This window comes from Selaginella moellendorffii, unplaced genomic scaffold (genome assembly GCF_000143415.4).
Source record: "Selaginella moellendorffii unplaced genomic scaffold, v1.0 SELMOscaffold_22, whole genome shotgun sequence".
In the NCBI taxonomy this organism is placed as follows: Eukaryota; Viridiplantae; Streptophyta; class Lycopodiopsida; order Selaginellales; family Selaginellaceae; genus Selaginella; species Selaginella moellendorffii.
Genome location: NW_003314283.1, coordinates 280,010 through 297,788, shown reverse-complemented (window position 1 = coordinate 297,788; position 17,779 = coordinate 280,010). Strand labels below are relative to the sequence as shown.

The window sequence follows — 17,779 nt, the reverse complement described above, 5'->3', positions numbered from 1 at the left end:
AACAATGTCCTCTGGAAATGCAGTGACAGATAACGATGTTGAGGATCACTATTGTGGGCCGAGGAACAAGAAGCCGGATTCAGCATTCAATCCAGTACAGGTCTGCAAAGGAATGGTCATGCTTGTTAGACCCAGTAATAAAAAACAAATGATATGGGTGGGGCGCTGCATCACTGATGCAGAGGAGGACGCGGAAACTAACTCCTTCAATGTAACTGTGGAGTGGTTCAAGCCAAGTTCTGGATATACGAAGGATTGCCTAGAAAAGAGATGGGTGCTGAATCCAAGGGATCCCAGCATGAGCATATCGGTGGATAATGTTGTGCATGGTTGGATGCGGAAGCAGAGTGCCATCATCACCTTGCCAGACCATGCAAGAGATGCAGCAAGAGCATTCATAACCCGAGTTCAAGGTGAGATTCATTAATATTCCTTTACTAAGTTTCTAATGTATTTTATTTCAAGGTGAACAATCCGAATCTGAATCAGAGGAGGCTTGATATAGTGTGTGAGGTAAAACAAAAATGATGTGACATATGCATTTACCAATCACACGTGCATAAATCTAATAATATGGCGTGTGGCCCATATTAATGGCACATAAACCTATATTGTGGGCTTACGTGCTTTATGTACCATCATTCCCTTGTAGCGTGTGTGTTGGTTTCCTTTTATAACACAACGAACTCCATATTTTAGGGTGAAGAGCGTTCTCATGGCAAGCACAAAATCTGTAGGTGAGGCAGAAAAGGAGACGGAGAAGGAGATAGGTGAAGATGTAGAATATATAAGTCTTCCAAACTCCCCGTACTATACTCCAGGTGATCATTTTTCTGAACAAACGGCAACATTAACAACTATCGAGAACGCCCCAGTAACGTCAAAGACAACAATCCAAAGCAAAACAACTGACCCGGAGAAGGATGATAGTACCGCTGAGAGTACCAAAAAGGAGGTGTCCACTAGCACTTAGGCTTATAATGGCGTGTGCCCTCATGCCATTTACTTGATCACCAAATACCTTTTTCCCTTTGCACTAGTATATCTTAATACCGGTCTGAGAAATAGAATGGCATGTGCCCTCAGGCCTTTTACTAAATCACCTTTGAAAGAAATGCAAGCCTCTATGTCGTAAAAAAAAGGTACTAGAGAAATTCCTTAATAATATGAATGTTATTTAGTTTCATGAAAATTTCAAGGGTCAAATGAGTTAAATGACTTCTCCAGACTAGCAATGCCTCTTGCTACACCTTCACAATTAGATTCGTTAGAAAAAGATAACATTGAATAATATCTAAATGTTCTCACCATTAAGTTATATGTCTGGCTAATAGGAATGACGTTCATCTTGGAAAGCTCACCACACGCTTAATGAACAAACAAATAGTGTGTGCGCGCATGCCATCGCTCTTCTTTAGCTTCAGATTCAGATTGTTCACCTTGACAATGAGATTTATTATACAACCAGATGGACTCAGTCTGGACATAAAGTCACCGCGCTAGTCACCATGCCCCAGATATGTCTAGCCCCTGGACAAAAAACATATAATTTCACGTCATTTTCAAATACTTGAAAATTTGTACCTAATCCCATTTTACTGAATAAATCCCACTTTAACGAAATAGAGCTTACCAGTTCTTTTTTCAGATTGTTGCTAGAGATTTTCAAGGGCTCGTTTGATTCACTGAGCTCAAGCTCCAGTTTGACACACCTGGTTTTAATGAAAATTTCTTAAGACCTATCTATAATTGAAGAAAAATCCTTCAACAGACAATACTGTTGTAACATTATTTTCAATTTTCCAATAATGTGTCACTTCCTATAAAAAGGCTTTTATATCGACTTTAATTATTTTCCCGCCATAGCTACAAACCCTAGTTATATCTTACGGATCTAGGGTTTTGCGCTCTGTTTCTCTGTTCTCGCGCGATGGTGGGGATGATGGCGATCGACAGCGTCGACACGAATCTCCTCTTGGTGGAGGCCTCTAATCTCGCCGCGCATCCAGGTATTGCATTCTTGTCTCTTCTCCCTTTCACCCGCGCATTTGCCAGGTGCCCTCCCTGAGAGCTCTGTGTCGGATTTCCTCGCGAAATATCCGTTTCCAGTTCTCTTCAGGTAAGATCTCTGGTTGTTGTGGGATTTTTGCGATCGAATTCGTCTTGTTGGACAGCGTTCTATCTACTGCAGAAACTCCAGAGCTAGTGAGTGCTATTGTTAATGCTGTCGAGAAGATCTTACAATCGCCGTTTGGACACAGCATGCTTATCGGAGTACTCGTAAGCTCCTTCCTCGTCTTAAAGCTTACGATTCTAACCTCCTTTTGCGTTAGCCTTATGCCAATGCTGGTTTAAACGCGGGATCTCCACAGATTCGTCGTCTTGCATGCTTCTCCGTGAGTAGGAACTTATGCTTTCACGTTTCGTGTTCACTGCCCTTTTTTTTCTCTCCTTGGATTCCTGGCAGATAACGAAGTATCTGGAGGATGGTGATTCAAGTTCTGTTCAAACAGCAGCGGATGCTGGCATCATGGACCCGTTACTGAGCACTTTATGTGACGAGTAAACAAGCATACTATGTGTGTGAATGACGTCTCACGTTTGTTGGTTTTCTTGCAGGGACTCGACCGTGGCAAAAGAAGCCTCAGATGCTATTGAGAATCTAGCAAAATCAAACGCTGGACTTGTACGTAGTCCGTAGTCTCGTTATAACTCTCTAGCTGACTGGTGAGATTATAGGAGATCATTTTTGGTGCGAGCCAGAACAGCCTCAAGGAGCTCGCAATTCACGGATCATCTTTGGTATGTCCTGACCAGTCGTTATGTATTAATCACCGGGTTCGTTTTCATGCAGGTTCAAATCCGAGCGTTGTCTCTGGCAGCACGAATCTTCGGACTATCGGATGTAGCGGCAGCGGCAGTCCAAACATCTGGGATCTTGTTCGTTTTAGAAGGTCAACTAAAAAATTCTAGTGATACATTGGCTCAACTGAACGCTTTCGAAATTCTGAGCGAGGTATTTTTCCCTTTCTTTTTTTTTTACTTGTTGTTTCCTTAACGTAATTTGATCTGTAGCTTGCCGAGACACCTACTGGTGCGAGACTTCTACTTGCTGGTACATTCGTTTCTCAGCTCGTTTTCTGGATCCAGTGAGCTTGTTAATATGTTTTCCTCTCTTCTAATAGACTCTAATACTTTTTATCTCATTCAGGAATGCTGAAGTGGATAGTATGGTGCGTTCCCGCTCGATGCAAGTTGCGTCTAGATTGATAAAAACTATTTCAGAGCCTGGTACGCCACATAAAATGATTGTCACTTGAGCAGTTTTTGTTTGCATGTAGATGCACTGCAAATCATCGATGCAATTGGCAACTGCCTGGGGCGTGTGGAAAATCTCGCGAGAAGTTCGGAAAGGTGGGACAAGGATGAAAAGGACGCTGCACTAGATGCGCTTGGTCAGATTGGATCATGTGCGTAAGTCGTTTCTTTTGTCTGTTGTTTGGATTTGACTACTCTTCTCCCTCTCTTTTCTTTTTTGTCCTTTTAAATTGTGTGAAATAGTTTCGCATGGTGCTCAAGTCCTTCTGCTCCGCGGTGCGAGGCCACCAGCGCTTTATGTTGTCCATTCGGCTTTTAAACCAGAGCTGGTAGGCTTTTAAAGTTTCCTTTTCTGTTGCAAAAACTAGTGCTTTCCTACAGGCTGGTATTCATGCTCTGGCGTTAATCGCAGGATCCGAAAGGGAAGATGTTCTACTGAATGAACAAGCTGAAAACGTTCTGCGCGATCTCATCTTTGACGCCATCCATGTATCTTCGCAGAAGACGCTTTCGGTAAGCCGGCCTTCTCCAACCGACTTTAATTCCTTTGTGCTCGTTCAGAATTCCCTTCTTCACCTCCTCAAACAAACGGCCGAGTTGCGTGAAGCTGTAAGTGCGAGACCATCAACTTTCCAAAACTGAATACGTCAAACAATGTTATTGCAGGTGTATAGGCTCCTTGTCCCGCTGGCTTCCAGAACGTGGTGCCTGCTGGAAGTCAGCTCCAACGATGGCTTGGTCGATTTCATCGTCGACGCGCGTATCGAATCGAGCAAACAAGGTAGTTATTTTTCTCTCCACGGGTCGTGGCAAGAGCTGAAGTTCAATGCACACCACAGGCATGGAATGGAGGCACGCTTGCTGTGCTGCTCTGGCCACCGGATTGAGACAAGCCATCCTGTCAGTGCGTGGCGATACACTGGAAAAGGTTCGTCTCTTTTTTTCTCATAGCCTCTTTGTTTGTCTTATGCGTGTTTGTAGCTGAATGAGGCAGCTCGCAGGGGTCCTTACCTGTCCAAGGGCCACGCACAAGCGATTCCAGTGGTCGCCACCCAAGAGAGGTTTTAAATGGTATATCTTTTATAGCAGAAACACTGGTCTTATATCAACTCGTTTGTATCAGTGAAGCCCGGCTTGGATCATTGCACGTACACTGCACTATCTCCGTTTTGTCATTCCTAGCACTGGGTACGCTTTAACTTTCTTCTTTTTCTTTGTTCGTTCTTTTCTTCGCAAGGCCGGTGGTAGCTCGTTTTTATCTGCCGCTTGAATCTCTTTCTTTGTCGCGGGGCTCGTTATGTCAAATTGGTCCCCCACAAGGTTTCCTTTTCTATCGTCTCCATTGACATGAGCTGACAATGTGCTTGAGCGCCAAGAGAAACGAGCAAAACATTACCATCTGCAAGGCAAGAAGGACGATGTGAAAACTACCACCCGGAGAATTGGTACCTGAAACAACACAAGGCTTATACAAAGCGGGTGGCGATAGCAACACCTCGAGACGAGAGAGCCTCTGGAAAGTTTTGGGCGATGTTTTGGAACACGTATGAGAGTGGGCGATAGACTTTACCTCGGCTGACGAGTTTGAGACTGCGACTCCACTGGCTTGAGCGCAAAGGTCTCGCCGGTTTTCTTGTTCTTCATAACGTAGAGCTGACAAGAGAGAGGAATTTGTGTGTGGAAAAGCTCGTTAGAGCGAAACTAACCAAATGGGAAGTGGACTCTCACCTCGTCAATAACTTTAAAAACTTTGAGATCGTCTGTGCTATCACCGCCAACATCGTGGCCGAGGACCACCACGTCTTTTAGTGCCGCTGACGGTGGCTGTGTGGCACATCGAGGCAAACGAATTAATACAATGATATAATGATCATGCATTTGCTTACGTGGTTTTCCGGTAACAGCTTCGAAGAGGGTGTCGCGTCCTCCACACTCCAAGACATTCCCTGGAGCGGTAAAACACAAAGATAGTCATGGATGATAAGCACGCAAAACACGTCTTACGTTTGCCTTCATCTGCGTCATCGTGGAAGGCTGTGCCACATTGTTCTAAACAAAAGGATAAGAAAGCATCAAACGGAAGTTTGAGAATACGTACGGTTTTTGTTTTAACTTGCACTGGATCTTCGGCACTGTTCTTCAGCGCCAGCTCGGGATGCTCCTAGTAGAAGATAACGAATCAAATTATTGCTTCTCGCATCCATCTGACTTACTAAATGATTATATACCTTTCTAATCTTCTTCGCTTCTTGCCTGGTGAGAACAAACTCCGACAAATCCACCTCAACCTGTGAACTTCCATGGTATAAAGTAAGAAATCACACAATGACACGCTACCTTATATTCGACTGATATTGTGTTCCCAGTCGCAGCTTTATGAACCGCGACAATGATGTCACATATCTCTTCTACTTGGATGCTAGAGAATAAGTAATCGTACTCCTGCACCGATAAACCTTTGTCAAAAGAGTAGCGACAAAATGTAAAAGGAAGCTACAAGACCTGCGGGCAGCACAAGATGAACTGATGGCTATACTTGCTCCGTACGATGTGCACGACAGCACAAATGTCAATCCGGCGCTTGCACTGCACCGTGAGCCTGCTTTTAAAGTTGTAGACCGCCAGGTTACTCACCACCATCACTCGAGGTTGGACAGCCCCCTTGTTGTTGATTTTCTCAACCCAGCCACTGTACTGTATCTCCTCGTCGGTAGATCCTGGAAGAAAACCACATCAACAAACAAGTTTAATCTTTTGTACCAAGTTGAGCTGCGGCAGCCGAAAAATGCCGGGTCCCCTGCCACTTCAGATGATCATGGCTCGTGGCTTCACCAGAGGTAGACCCCTGTAAAAAATAAAACACGAGAACGTATCAAAGAAATGGATCTGGCAAGAAACTTACGGAGAGCCTCGTGAGTTCCTGGCAGCGCGCCATGTCGGGAGAGCCACTCGTAGCCGCGAGGTGTGCGTAATTCACATGATGCTTCACCTTCGCCTTCCAAAGCTTTTGAAACTTTTCCCGGATGGCCAGCCGTAGGATTCCGTCACAAGCCACGGCCCGGATTCCGTGTCGTAAAAAGTCGCAGAAGGCCCATAGCTTCGAATCTTCTGTACGTCTGCTTGACCGATTCAATGCGTGTACTACCTCGCTTCGCTTCCACAGTTCTTTTTGAGTGTTCATCTGTTAAACAAGAGCTGTCAGTTGCTTGTAGCTGCTAATAACTCGGATCAATGCGAACTGTTCCTTTTCATGCAGCTCCCATGATCTTCACATGTCGCACCCCTTATATAAAGACTACGGCTAAAAAAAAACGCTTCAGAGTCCACCTTTATCAGTGATGTGCTTCTGCGTTTTCTTCTGCGGACTCGTCCCGTGTATGAACTCCGCCAGGGGGTCCCTTTGTGAGAAATACAAGCTGGGGGAGGAACTCGGCCACGGCGCGTCTGGTGTAGCGCGAGTCTGCATAGACAGGATCACAGGTGAGGAGCTTGCTTGCAAAAAAATCACAAAAATAGAACACTTGCACCAAGATGAGGTCGGGATTCTCAAGCAGCTGTATGGCCATCCAAACATAGTGAAGCTGGAAGCAGCATTCAGCGATGAAAAGGAGACTTACCTTGTCATGGAGCTCTGCAGAGGAGGTAGCCTGTTCTCGAATGGAAGCCTTTTGAGTGAGATGGAAGCTGCTCAATTGTGCAAGAACCTGATGGAGGCCGTCAAGTTTTGCCACTCCAATGGAATAATTCACAGGGATATCAGCCTCAAGAACATCCTGCTGGGCGACAACTGCTTCAAACTAGCCGACTTCGGACTTGCAGCACACTTCCAGCCCGGAGAGTATCTTTCGGATCTCATAGGAACTCTCTGCTACATGGCCCCCGAAGTTTTCAAGCGGAGATACAGCAAGGAAATTGACATCTGGAGCTCTGGCGTCGTTATCTTCGCAATTCTCAGTGGAAACTTCCCCTTCCATGGCAACACCTTCAAATCGACTATACACGCGATCGAAGCGGCCAGGATTGATTTCGACCCGGAGTATTGGTCCAATGCTTCACCTTCAGTAAAGGATCTTATTAGAGGAATGCTCCACCAAGATCCAAGGAAGAGGCTTACTCCAGAGCAGGTCCTCGATCACGACTGGGTCGTACATCACACCAGCGACGAAGCCAGGAGTTCGCTTGCAACGATCAACACGCGAAGATACTTCGGCTCCAAATCAGAGAAGAACTCCTCAAGTTTTTCGTTGTCCCAGGTAGCCAGAGATCTGATAGTGTGCGCGAAACTTATACTCGGGCTCATTCCCAATTGAAGGCGTTGTATTAAGATAAATACTTTGCTATCCATGGAAGATCAAGGCACTCTCTTAACGCGAAGGAAACGTCATCACTAGCCAGGGACGGGCGTCAGCATTGGAAAATATAAACACAGAGAGAACTCCACTACCTGGGGAAGTTTAATTGAAGTTTCTGCAGCCTGTGCCTACTCCCCGTTTCACAGAGTAGCAGCCGACACTCCCCGAGTTTGCACCTGAGTTTCACGAGTTACACGTGAACACGGAAAACAAATTGTACCCGATGGAGAGTAGAACGTCTTTGTCTGGGGGTTGCTCGCCATTGTTAGAGCACAAGAGACTGTGCGCTCTTGAAACCTGGAATCATGATTACTGGCTAGATGATAGCTGATGTATATAATATCATGTACATACTTGCTCAAAAGTTGTTTCAACCATGCCGGTCCTGTGATACTCGTAAACCATAGCAACGAGAAATATTTTTGCATGCTTAGAACACATTCGCATTGCCTAAGGAAAGAATGTTAGTAACAAAGCAAAGCTTTCTAAGTCGACGACCTGAACATGCGGTGCCTGGAACATTTCCGTAACAGCGGCCTCCACGTCGGCCATTCCAATCAATCTAGTGTTGGATTCTGAGCAACGGTCAGGACATCCGAAAACATTGCATGTACATCTACCTTCCAAGTTTCCAGATTTTTGTCGGCACTCCACAAGCTCTGCAGCCCTACGGCAGAGCTCCAACGCTCGTCGTGCATCACCAGATACAGCAGCAACCTCCAAAACACAGTTCCGATGAGAACAAATTGTCAGGCGTCCCTGTCGTTACCTTGCGTGAAGCAAACTCTACTGCTGGCTTTTCAAACGCCTCAGTCCCTGATAAACGGAAACTAATAATCTCCTGTAGCTGAATGTACGAATAGGGACTAAAAGACACTCTCTGAAGGCCCATTCTACTGGCAATTCGTGGTAGCAAACGCTCAGGCAAATCGATCGTATTTGCAATTCCTAAACAAAAAAGCCTTGAGTCTCAGCAGAATGTATTCAAAACGTACCGATGACCATAAGACGCGAGTTTGGTCGGCAAGGCCAGTCAAAAAGATTATAGAGAACCTGCGAGTAACCGTAGAATGTTCAACGATTTGATGAAGTAAAATCTTACGGATTGTGAGCGCGTAACCAGAAGATCCAATTCATCGACCAAAAGAATGCAGGGTCGACTATCGACCCCTCCCAAAGATTTGCAGTTCGAAAACCGTTCATCGAGTAGCTGCAGTGCCCTCTTCCAGCTCAATCGCTGGCCAGTCAGAGCTTCATGAAGAACCTGAAACTCTGTATGAAACACCTAGAATAAGTCAAGCTGCGCAATTACCGTGTATGTTTGCTCCGGCGACGTGAGACGCAGCCCGTTCATTGCCACAAACCGAAATGGCTGGATTTCCTTCGAGCTTAGTTTCTTCTCCATCCGCCTCATGACATCCAAAACAGTAGCTGTCTGTTAGGAACATTAATGCCATGACATCAACATTAATCACATGCATTGGAAATTTATCATACCTTTCCAGTTCCTGGGACACCGCTGATGTAGAGACATTTTCCAAGATTCTCCAACCCTTCTTTTAGAGCATCCGTTACAAAAGCTTCAATTTCCTTGCATTCCCTGATTCACGAAGATCAGAACTACGACCAGAAATCTAAAACGAATACGCGTACTTTTCACGACAAGGCAAAGAGCCTGGAGTTGTTGAAAGTGAAAGTGCAATCTTTGCCTTTTCGATTTCAGTCAAATCCTTTCCACTGTCTTCGGGAAAGATCTTTCGCCGTAAAACCTCAGATCCAGTGACTTCTGTATGAGACTGATATAACAAAATAAAAATCTTTTGCATCGTAAAGCAGCCTACATTTACCTTTCTTTTCGGTGTTTTGTTCGGTGTTTTGTTTGGAGTGGAAGACCTCCGCTTCTTGTTCGAAGCCTTACTCTCGTCGTACTCTTCGAAGTCGTGGTCAGCCTGCGTTATGTGTAAAAACCAACAACCTTCTAGATCAACGTGTACCTCCTCTACCAAGTCGACAATTCTCTTAAAAGTGTGCCACTTCATGTCATACTCATACTCGCAGTAAAACACATCATCCCCTTCGTTGCTAGCTTTAGAAAAATCTTCTGGGCAAAAAACATAGCAATGCCTGAGAATCGATTCCACCTGTGAATGAAAACGAAAGCAAAAAAATCATAAAAAAAATCCTTTGGAGCGAGCACCTCATTGTGATCGACATGTTTCGTGCGAAAAAGTTCTCTACTTCCATTGTGCGGCTGCCTGCCTGAAGCAGTTTCCTCGGGCACAAGATACCATCTCCCAGAAAACCAAGGTGAGCCATCAGCTTCCATCCACAGCCTGAAGAACAACAAAAGAAAAAGATGAAGTTAGCGAGCTGGTCTTCACAAGTTTTTTTTTTCACCTTTCGATACGAGCAGCCCAAAGCTCCTTAGCCAGTAGTCTCTCTCGCGCAGTTCTATGCCTCCGCCGACTTGGTTCTTCCCCCACCGCTTCTTTCTTCTCACACTTGAAACAAATCCAATCTCCTTCTGGGACTTCTTCCAACGGAGGCTCCAGGCAGCCGAGATGGAAGCCACCGAGACAAGCATCACACTCGATCATGACCTCTCCTCCAACTTTCCCACACACCCTACAATCTTCCACTTCCTCGTCAGACTCATCACGCTCAGCGGACTCTAGCTTCCTGACGTAGACATCCTCCCCAACCTCAAACACGCCATCGTTCCATTCGATCCTAGAAACATACTTTCTATCGCCATCCCTGCTCTTTCTCCTCGATCTTGCCCTTAGCAGCACAGGCGAAAATCCAAGATCGCGCTTCACAGAGCGCGGGGCTGGAGAGAGGCCGAGTGATTGCGGAGATTTGGGTGATGGATCGCAGTGCGAGCTGGGAGACGCAAACCTGGGCGACTGGCGACGGGGAGCCGGCGGCGTCCCCGCATTCCTCCCCCGCATTGTCTGTCGAGAAACCCTGATAAGCCCTAAATATTTCCCGCCCAAAGTAATACATTCTAAAATGGTCGCTCTCAACAGACGTTTTACGATAAAACACAAACTTGTTCTGTGCAGGAAATTCGTGGAACAGCTTTCAGCAAACATCACCAAAGGTACACTAGCATTAAATAAAAATGATTTTCCAGTGCGAAGAAATAATAATCACAAGTCATCAAGCCATGATCCTCTTGAGCCAGCTGTTCTGTACTAGATGCAGCTACCAGCAAGCACGAAAAAAAACAAACAAAAACACGTAGGAATGACAAATCGGATGATGTGCGGACGTGCAATGATCCAAGCTGGGCTCCTTTCTTGCGAGTGCAGAATTTAGGCTGGACAAAACTTGATGAAAGGCACTGCTATAAGAGACATACCATTTAAAACGTCTCTTGCTTGGATGTGGTCCTAACACCTGCGAGCTGAGAAAGAAGAGAAAGGGTCAATTGACAACAAAAAGTAAACCTTTTCCTGTGTATCGCCACGCACTAGCAGGATGGCTGCCTCAATCCGGTGGCCAGAGCACACCAAGCGTGCCTCACCTGTGTGTATTGAATCCCATAGAGAGACAGAGAGAGCAATTACCTTTCTCGTCGATGAACTCGACCAAGCCATCGTTGGAGCTGACTTCCAGCAGAAGCCAGTACGACAATTGAGGAGCCTATACACCTGCAATAACATTCTTTGAAGTAAATGCTTTTCGAAAGGTTAGTTGATGGTCTCGCACTAACAGCTTGAAGCAACTCACGACTTACCTTAAGCGTCGTCTGTGGAGATACATGGATATGAGATCGCGCAGAACGTTTTCAGCTTGTTCATCCAGGAGAACATCTCAATGCTGCGACTAACGCATGAACAGCAGCCTGCAGGAGAGCGTTTTTGCAACAGAAAAAGAAAATTTAACAGCCTACCAGCTCTAATTAAAAGCCGAATAGACAACATCAGGTGCCGGTGGCCTCACACGGCGAAGCAGCAGGACTTAAAAAGGATAAAAATAAAAGAGAGACAAAAGAGTAGTCAAATCCAAACAACAGACACTAGAAACGACTTACGCTGACCAAGCGCATCTAGTGCATTGTCCTTTGCATCCCTGTCCCATCTTCCGAACGTCTCGCGAGATTTTCCATGGTCATCCCGAGAGGCGTACCAGACTTCAGCATTCCTGAGTGAGCTTAAACTGTATTAGAGACAATTAGAAGAGAACGACCTCACTAGATCCAAAAAAAACGAGTGAGAAACGAATGTACCAGTAAGTAGAAGCCTTGCCCCAGTAGGTGTCTCAGCAAGCTACAACCAATACCGTTAGGAAACAACAAGTGTTTGACAATAGAAAAGAAGATATACCTCGCTCAGAATTTCGAGTTGGGCCAGAATTTAATAGTTGGCCTGCAAAACCGGTGCCGCTGCCGCTACATCCGACAGTCCGAAGATTCGAGCTGCCAGAGATAATGCTTGGATTTGAACCTGCAGGAAAACGAACAACGGATCAGGAGAAACCAAAGATGATCTATGTCTAGAGAGCTATAACGAGAACTACGTACATGTCCAGCGCTTGGCTTTGCTAACTTCTCAATGGCTGCTTTTGCCACGCTCGACTCCCTGCAACAAATCCAGCAAACGTGAGCGTCATTCACACACCTAGTATACCGGTTGCTGTTTGCACAGAACTTGAATCGCCATCCTCTAGACACTTAGGCAGGTATCCAAGGAGGAAAAACAAGGGCAGTGATTAGATAGCAATACGAACGTGAAAACATAAGTTCCTACTCACGACCATGGATCATGCATGAAGTTGTGGAGATGCCGCGTTTAAACTAGCATTTGCATAAAGCTAACACACAAAAAAAAAAAATACAGAGAAAATTAAAATCATAGCATGAAGGCGAGGAGGGAGCTTACGAGGATTTTGATAAGCATGCTGTGTCCAAACGACCTTCTCGACAGCATTGCTCTCACAAGCGCTGGAGTTCCTGCGGTGAATAGAACCAAGTAGACGAATTCAATTGCATTCGATCCCACAAAGAAAGACACAGAAATCTTACCTGGAGAGAACCAGAAACGGATATTTTGAGAGGAAATCCGACACAGAGCTCTCGGTAAGGGCTTGTGGCAAATGCATGGGATTGATCGTGACAACAATGCAATACCTGGAAGCATGAAGACATTAGAGGCCTCCGCCAAGAGGAGATTCATGTTGATGCTGTCGATCACCATCATCCCTGCCATCACGCACTAATAAGTGGGGGGATGCTCTTGGAGACATGGTTAACAAGTCATGGGATTGGGATTAAATAAAAATATTTGATGTAAGCATTGAACTTGTTTATGGGTGGTGGAGTAGTGAATAACCAACTCCTTTAGGTGTTATAGGCTAAAGGATCCTGAAATCACAACAATTAGATAATATCAAATTTGAGACTGAGTCTAAGTTTAAGTTCAAAGCTGAGTTTATACCAAAATCTGAAATTGGGTCCGAGACCAAGTTTAAGATCGAATCTGAGATTGAGTTTGAGATCAAGTCCAAAATTAAATTTAAGATTGAGTCCAAAACTAAATCTATATTAATACAAGCCATGGGGTGAAAGTTTAAGCAATTGTTTCCCAAAGGGGGCAACTTACAAAGGGTTCCAAAAGTATAGTAAAGATAATGACGTTCAAAACCCACTTTTGAAAGAACTCTTTAGCAGTGCTTCTTAACCGAGTTATGATTAAGATTGAGGGTTAGTACCCTTGGGTGAGACTGAATATAAACTTAAGGGGTGTTAAAAAGGCTCCTCAAAGAAATGTTTAAAAGCAACTTCCACTCTCAGAAAGGAAATCAACTATAATGTTTCTGACTCATGTGGAGTGGTGCTCCCACTTGAGTATTATACAATTCATTAGTCCTTGCTCTTTCCTAGGGGCTTGGGCTTTTTTTTCAAGATGGAAATAAGGGAGTAAGGGTATTTATATTGGGTTGTTAGGCCACAATGTTTCCCCTTAGGATGTTGAAGTAAAAACATCAAAAATTTGAGATTTAGAGGGTTTTATGATCAAATCTTATTTACCAAAGGATATTAGGAATATAAAGTTTTGGTGAGTGCAATTACACCTTAAGAGAATTTAGGAATTTATAAATAGATGGGTAACATTTCATTTTTAGTTGATAGTTAATTAATCCATCCGCATCATGTTCTCTGCGCAACTGAAATGTCTCATACTGCCGAGCTGATCCCTTGGTAGTGAATAGTTAAATCCAAGTAGGATGAGGTAAATTGGCAAATTGGTTATTAAATATGGAATGAGAAACTTGAAAATTTACTAAATATGAAATGGTGTTAATTGTAAATCATGACACAAAAACAACATTATAGTGTTCAAGACACTCTCTACATTTTATAGACATGCCTTTTGAGTAGATTTAGGCACTTATCATAAATAGCATATGGAAATAAGACACATATAAAGCATGATACCAAGGGTTTTTTAGTGAATACGATAAATTATTATCTCAATATCATGGGGGTTTTTAACACTAATAATTGCAAACCAACAACATAAGTTTTTCATCATTATATCAAATATGCTTAACTAAATGACAAATTAAAACTTCCTTCTTTAGTTTTTTCTTGTCTAAGTGCATATGTGATGATCAATTTCTTAATTAACTTAGGTGGAAATTGATAAAAGGTGCAACAATATTGATTTTCTACCATTATAGTAGTAAAAGAAGAATATTTGAAAAGACTCACCAATAGATAATTTTTGATACCTACAATCATATTTACAACATTTTTTCAATGGTTTAAAACCCTGAAACTCAAATCCCACTTCATTACTTTTAGCACAAGGATGCTCCATAGTTAACTTGTGGTAATTCATCACATGCACTATAGTTTCAAAAGAAGTTTTAAATGTTTTAAATTCATTAAATATGCCATTTATTGAAGCATAAATAGATTTTAATTACGGTTCAAGATCACACTTTATAAAATCTGGGTGAGAGTCTCCACATTCTTCCCTTGTATGGTTATAAAACCTTAAGCTCTAAAGAAATCATAATATAACTAAAAGATTTTTTGCATTATTTTACTGGGATTAAATTAGTTCAATACCAAATTATATGAAACATATTTATAACATACTTTATTTCTCAAAATAGTTTTTTCTCAAGTTTAATATTTACTTTTTTAATCAGTTAATTGACTTGATTCAAATTTCATTTAATATATGGTTTCTAGTTGTGTTTTAATCCTTTTTATAAAACCATATTGATAGTGGTTTTTAAATATTTAGAGTATGGTTTATTTATTTTTGTTTGCTTAAGTAAACTTATAGGAGGACTAGGATGGTAGTGAATATACCTAAAATATTCTTGAATATTCTAGGATATTCTACCATCTAACGGTTATTATTCATTTAAATTAATCTTAAATTTATAATTTATAAACTTTCTTAAACCCTTTTTAGTATATTATTTTTTATTCTATCATCTAGTGGTTGATATGAAATAAGATTAATCTTGTATTTACAAATTACAAACATGCTTATAATTATAAACTTTATTTGTTCAATTGGATTAATAAGAAAAATATATTTATAGGTTTAGTATATTAATTATTAAGAATAGGTTTACAAGTTGGTTTAAATTGAAAATTAATTGGATTGTTAACTGGTTCTTACTCAAAATAATAGTGTGATCCAAAATGTAAACCACAATAAACTATGAGGAAATGTTGTATTCATGTCATTGAGGTACTCTTCTAAATGTGTATTATGTGGCAAATTATGGAGCATTTAAACCTCCAATACATATGTCATAGCATCCCATTGGTACACTATATAAACTCTATAAACTCATATATAGTGGAGTTGAGTATAACTTTAAGCTATTGATACTAGGTCATGGGATAAGTATTTGATAAATATTCTTCTATAATTTTAAGCAGAGTTTCCCTAAAGGGTTCGTTGGGCTTTGTGCTCAGTAAAAGGAATTGTATTAAACATTACAGTAAATTATTATAACATTTAGTTTAATATACAGCAATTGTGTTTCATACAAAGGATCAAGAACAAATTACACTACTTGCAGATTCAATGGCAGTTCCACTTAATGTTCCTTCATATATTAGCCTATTGATTAATAAACCTTAAATGCCTTCCATCATTTAGAATGATCTAAGGTCCAAATCATTAGTTACAATGTAATATTTTGATAGTTATCAGATTGGATTCAATATGAATCACTCACTTTTATATATAAACTAGGTTTTTTTAAATGTATTTTAAGCTCTTACACAACATGTAAATACATTAATCACATACACTAATTTTTTTTTTATATATATATATATAAAATTTATTTGGGATTGAATTTAATTCATCCAATAAGCAGGGGTCTAAACCCCAATTAATATATCTATTCTTATATCCTGAACACTTAAATGTATTTTTTTATAAAACATAAAAGATAAACTTTTTTAAAAGGATAAGATAAAAGGTATTAAGGTTTTTCATTTGTTGTTTCCAGGCAGCTGATGGATGATCCGGTTTATGGCTTGTCAAGGGAATTTCAGGAAGTTCAACAGCAAATTGCTGTGGTTGAGGGCCAAATTATTGAGGGGAAACTCAAGCAACCAAGTGATCCCGAGGAGGAGGAGCAGCTGGTCCACGACAAGGCGCAGCTGCGCAAGAAGGAGCAGCAGCTGTGCGATCTCTTACTGAAGTCCAAGAGTAAGCCTTTGTGGATGTAGGCTTTCATTGTTTTGTCTTTCCTTTTTAGATCTCTTGGTCCGTTTTTGGGTGTCTCTTGCAAATTTTGACTTGCGTTGTTTTTTCTTGCAGAATCAGTCAAAGCAGTTGGGACTGTGGCACATATAGAAAGTCTCTTGGATAGGTTTTGGCATGAGTTGCGCAAGCCAAATCTTGAATATCCCAAGGCGGATGCGTTTCTGGCGAATTTCCCAACGTGTAAAGTCCCACTGCCAAAAGATCCTACAGATGAATGCCCCCGCCTCTTGTGGCATGCACTAGACCAGCCTTTCGAAGCATCCAAGCGTATCATAGAGGGAACTTCCAAAGCGCTGCCGACCCTTACCGTTCTCTTCAACGTGTCGGGATCAGGGAAGACCAGGACATTGTATGAGATCGCTGTAGCGCAGCGTGGGCTCTTCTTTGTGGGGGTCTCTGACACTGGTATTGGAGCTGAAGGTTCAGGAGATCTCAAGTTAGTGGCATTAAAGTTGCTGGAGCTGTATCCAACTGGAGACATTCCAGAAGTTAGTGCTACAATCTGTCTCAAAGCTTTGCTGATTAGCAGGTTTTATTTGCTGGGGCAGGTGGAGAAAACGGGCTATTTGACAGGTCAAGCATGGCTCTTCAAGCAGGTTGCATTGCCTTCGCTCGAGTACTTGTACAACTTCAAAGATCCGTTCAAGGCGCTCACTGGTAGACTTTTAGACCTTATACGGACTAAAGACGATTTGAAACCCATTGAAGGTCAGTTCCAGGAGGTACTCGATCGTTTAATAGGGAGGGATCGTTTAATAGGGAAGTGGAATAGTCCAATCATATTTGACGAGTGCAAGATGATAAACCGCTGGTTGGAAAAGCGATTTTCTTCGGTAACTCTTGGAAGTGGTATGAGATCGTTCCTAGATATTCTCGTGCCTGCGCTGATAAATAGTGGATTTCGACAATTCTACTATGCAGGCAGCGGGTCTAGTATGCTTACCGTGGCACGGGATATCTCTGCCACTCTGAAGGGGAAAGCTTCTGTTGTTGTCTTTCATGGATTTGGTGGATTCATCACTGTTGAGGACTTCAAGCTCTATGCTGGCAAACTGCTCCAAAGTGTGGATGGTATTGATATGCAGAGGGTCTGTGATTTGTACAAAGGGAGGTACAGGTTCTTTGTCACAGCTCTTGAGTATTTCATTGGGAGTAAGCGTCCCTTGGAGCAGGCAACAGAATTTCTGATTGCCTTTTTTGAGAAGATATGCACCTCAAGTACAATCAGTCGTTCTCTGGGAGGTGTACCAAACACATCAGGATTGGAAGTCTACATGGATGAGACGGTTCTGAGGGATGTGGAGCTGTTTTTTGAAAGGACTCGGAATGCTGCAGCGCTCAAGGAGCTAGAGG

The 17,779-nt window shown here is 42.5% G+C and overlaps 4 protein-coding genes and 1 non-coding gene across 9 annotated transcripts in view; 2 read left to right on the top strand and 3 right to left on the bottom strand.

The window, feature by feature from the left end:
• Positions 1–17,779, top strand: part of LOC9642429 — a 61,727-nt gene that overhangs the window by 39,957 nt on the left and 3,991 nt on the right. The gene's annotated exons all lie outside the window — the stretch shown is intronic.
• Positions 1,897–4,648, top strand: LOC9641922. Of its 2 annotated transcripts, none has more exons than XM_024678457.1 (18): positions 1,897–2,009; positions 2,056–2,119; positions 2,175–2,280; positions 2,334–2,396; positions 2,468–2,562; positions 2,620–2,686; positions 2,740–2,802; positions 2,855–3,016; positions 3,076–3,149; positions 3,212–3,291; positions 3,342–3,470; positions 3,562–3,647; positions 3,700–3,831; positions 3,880–3,927; positions 3,985–4,099; positions 4,158–4,246; positions 4,300–4,389; positions 4,442–4,648. In XM_024678457.1, exons 1-17 carry the CDS (start codon positions 1,931–1,933, stop codon positions 4,384–4,386), a joined length of 1,539 nt encoding a protein of 512 aa, XP_024534225.1. In that variant the 5' UTR covers positions 1,897–1,930; the 3' UTR covers positions 4,387–4,389; positions 4,442–4,648. The 2 variants fall into 2 exon arrangements, with proteins under 2 accessions (XP_024534225.1, XP_024534224.1); XM_024678456.1 differs by having other exon boundaries at positions 1,898–2,009; positions 4,320–4,389.
• Positions 4,379–7,039, bottom strand: LOC9642432. 3 transcript variants are annotated; one of them, XM_024678461.1, is made up of 15 exons: positions 6,936–7,039; positions 6,646–6,778; positions 6,221–6,499; positions 6,079–6,163; positions 5,953–6,035; positions 5,821–5,904; positions 5,656–5,760; positions 5,547–5,606; positions 5,417–5,479; positions 5,323–5,367; positions 5,205–5,264; positions 5,047–5,142; positions 4,889–4,971; positions 4,768–4,831; positions 4,379–4,717 (listed from the first exon to the last, which is right to left on the bottom strand). In XM_024678461.1, exons 1-15 carry the CDS (start codon positions 6,941–6,943, stop codon positions 4,649–4,651), a joined length of 1,317 nt encoding a protein of 438 aa, XP_024534229.1. In that variant the 5' UTR covers positions 6,944–7,039; the 3' UTR covers positions 4,379–4,648. The 3 variants fall into 3 exon arrangements, with proteins under 3 accessions (XP_024534229.1, XP_024534228.1, XP_024534230.1); XM_024678460.1 differs by having other exon boundaries at positions 5,821–6,035; XM_024678462.1 differs by lacking the exon at positions 4,768–4,831 and having other exon boundaries at positions 4,613–4,717; positions 5,821–6,035.
• LOC9642431 (origin of replication complex subunit 1B) lies at positions 7,618–10,624 on the bottom strand. 2 transcript variants are annotated; one of them, XM_024678454.1, is made up of 16 exons: positions 10,068–10,624; positions 9,868–10,003; positions 9,665–9,811; positions 9,518–9,619; positions 9,324–9,466; positions 9,168–9,270; positions 8,983–9,105; positions 8,773–8,934; positions 8,666–8,723; positions 8,440–8,618; positions 8,291–8,387; positions 8,169–8,245; positions 8,025–8,120; positions 7,891–7,967; positions 7,763–7,846; positions 7,618–7,705 (listed from the first exon to the last, which is right to left on the bottom strand). In XM_024678454.1, the coding sequence occupies exons 1-16, from the start codon at positions 10,619–10,621 to the stop codon at positions 7,639–7,641; spliced, it is 2,205 nt and encodes a 734-aa protein (XP_024534222.1). In that variant the 5' UTR covers positions 10,622–10,624; the 3' UTR covers positions 7,618–7,638. The 2 variants fall into 2 exon arrangements, with proteins under 2 accessions (XP_024534222.1, XP_024534221.1); XM_024678453.1 differs by having other exon boundaries at positions 8,169–8,387.
• On the bottom strand, positions 9,675–9,751 carry LOC112347566. The gene has a single exon (XR_002992816.1). It is a non-coding gene; the product is annotated as a small nucleolar RNA snoR28 (small nucleolar RNA).

Coding starts and splice junctions, on each gene's coding strand:
- LOC9641922 (XM_024678456.1), top strand. CDS start 1,931: ATGGTGGGGATGATGGCGATCGACAGCGTCGACACGAATCTCCTCTTG. Junction 3,150..3,211: donor CAGCTCGTTTTCTGGATCCA/GTGAGCTTGTTA, acceptor TATCTCATTCAG/GAATGCTGAAGTGGATAGTA. Junction 4,100..4,157: donor TATCGAATCGAGCAAACAAG/GTAGTTATTTTT, acceptor TGCACACCACAG/GCATGGAATGGAGGCACGCT.
- LOC9642432 (XM_024678460.1), bottom strand. Junction 5,480..5,546: donor AAGCGAAGAAGATTAGAAAG/GTATATAATCAT, acceptor ATCTTCTACTAG/GAGCATCCCGAGCTGGCGCT. Junction 4,972..5,046: donor TTTTTAAAGTTATTGACGAG/GTGAGAGTCCAC, acceptor CTCTCTTGTCAG/CTCTACGTTATGAAGAACAA.
- LOC9642431 (XM_024678453.1), bottom strand. CDS start 10,621: ATGCGGGGGAGGAATGCGGGGACGCCGCCGGCTCCCCGTCGCCAGTCG. Junction 8,935..8,982: donor CGCCGGAGCAAACATACACG/GTAATTGCGCAG, acceptor ACAGAGTTTCAG/GTTCTTCATGAAGCTCTGAC. Junction 8,388..8,439: donor TAGAGTTTGCTTCACGCAAG/GTAACGACAGGG, acceptor TGTGTTTTGGAG/GTTGCTGCTGTATCTGGTGA.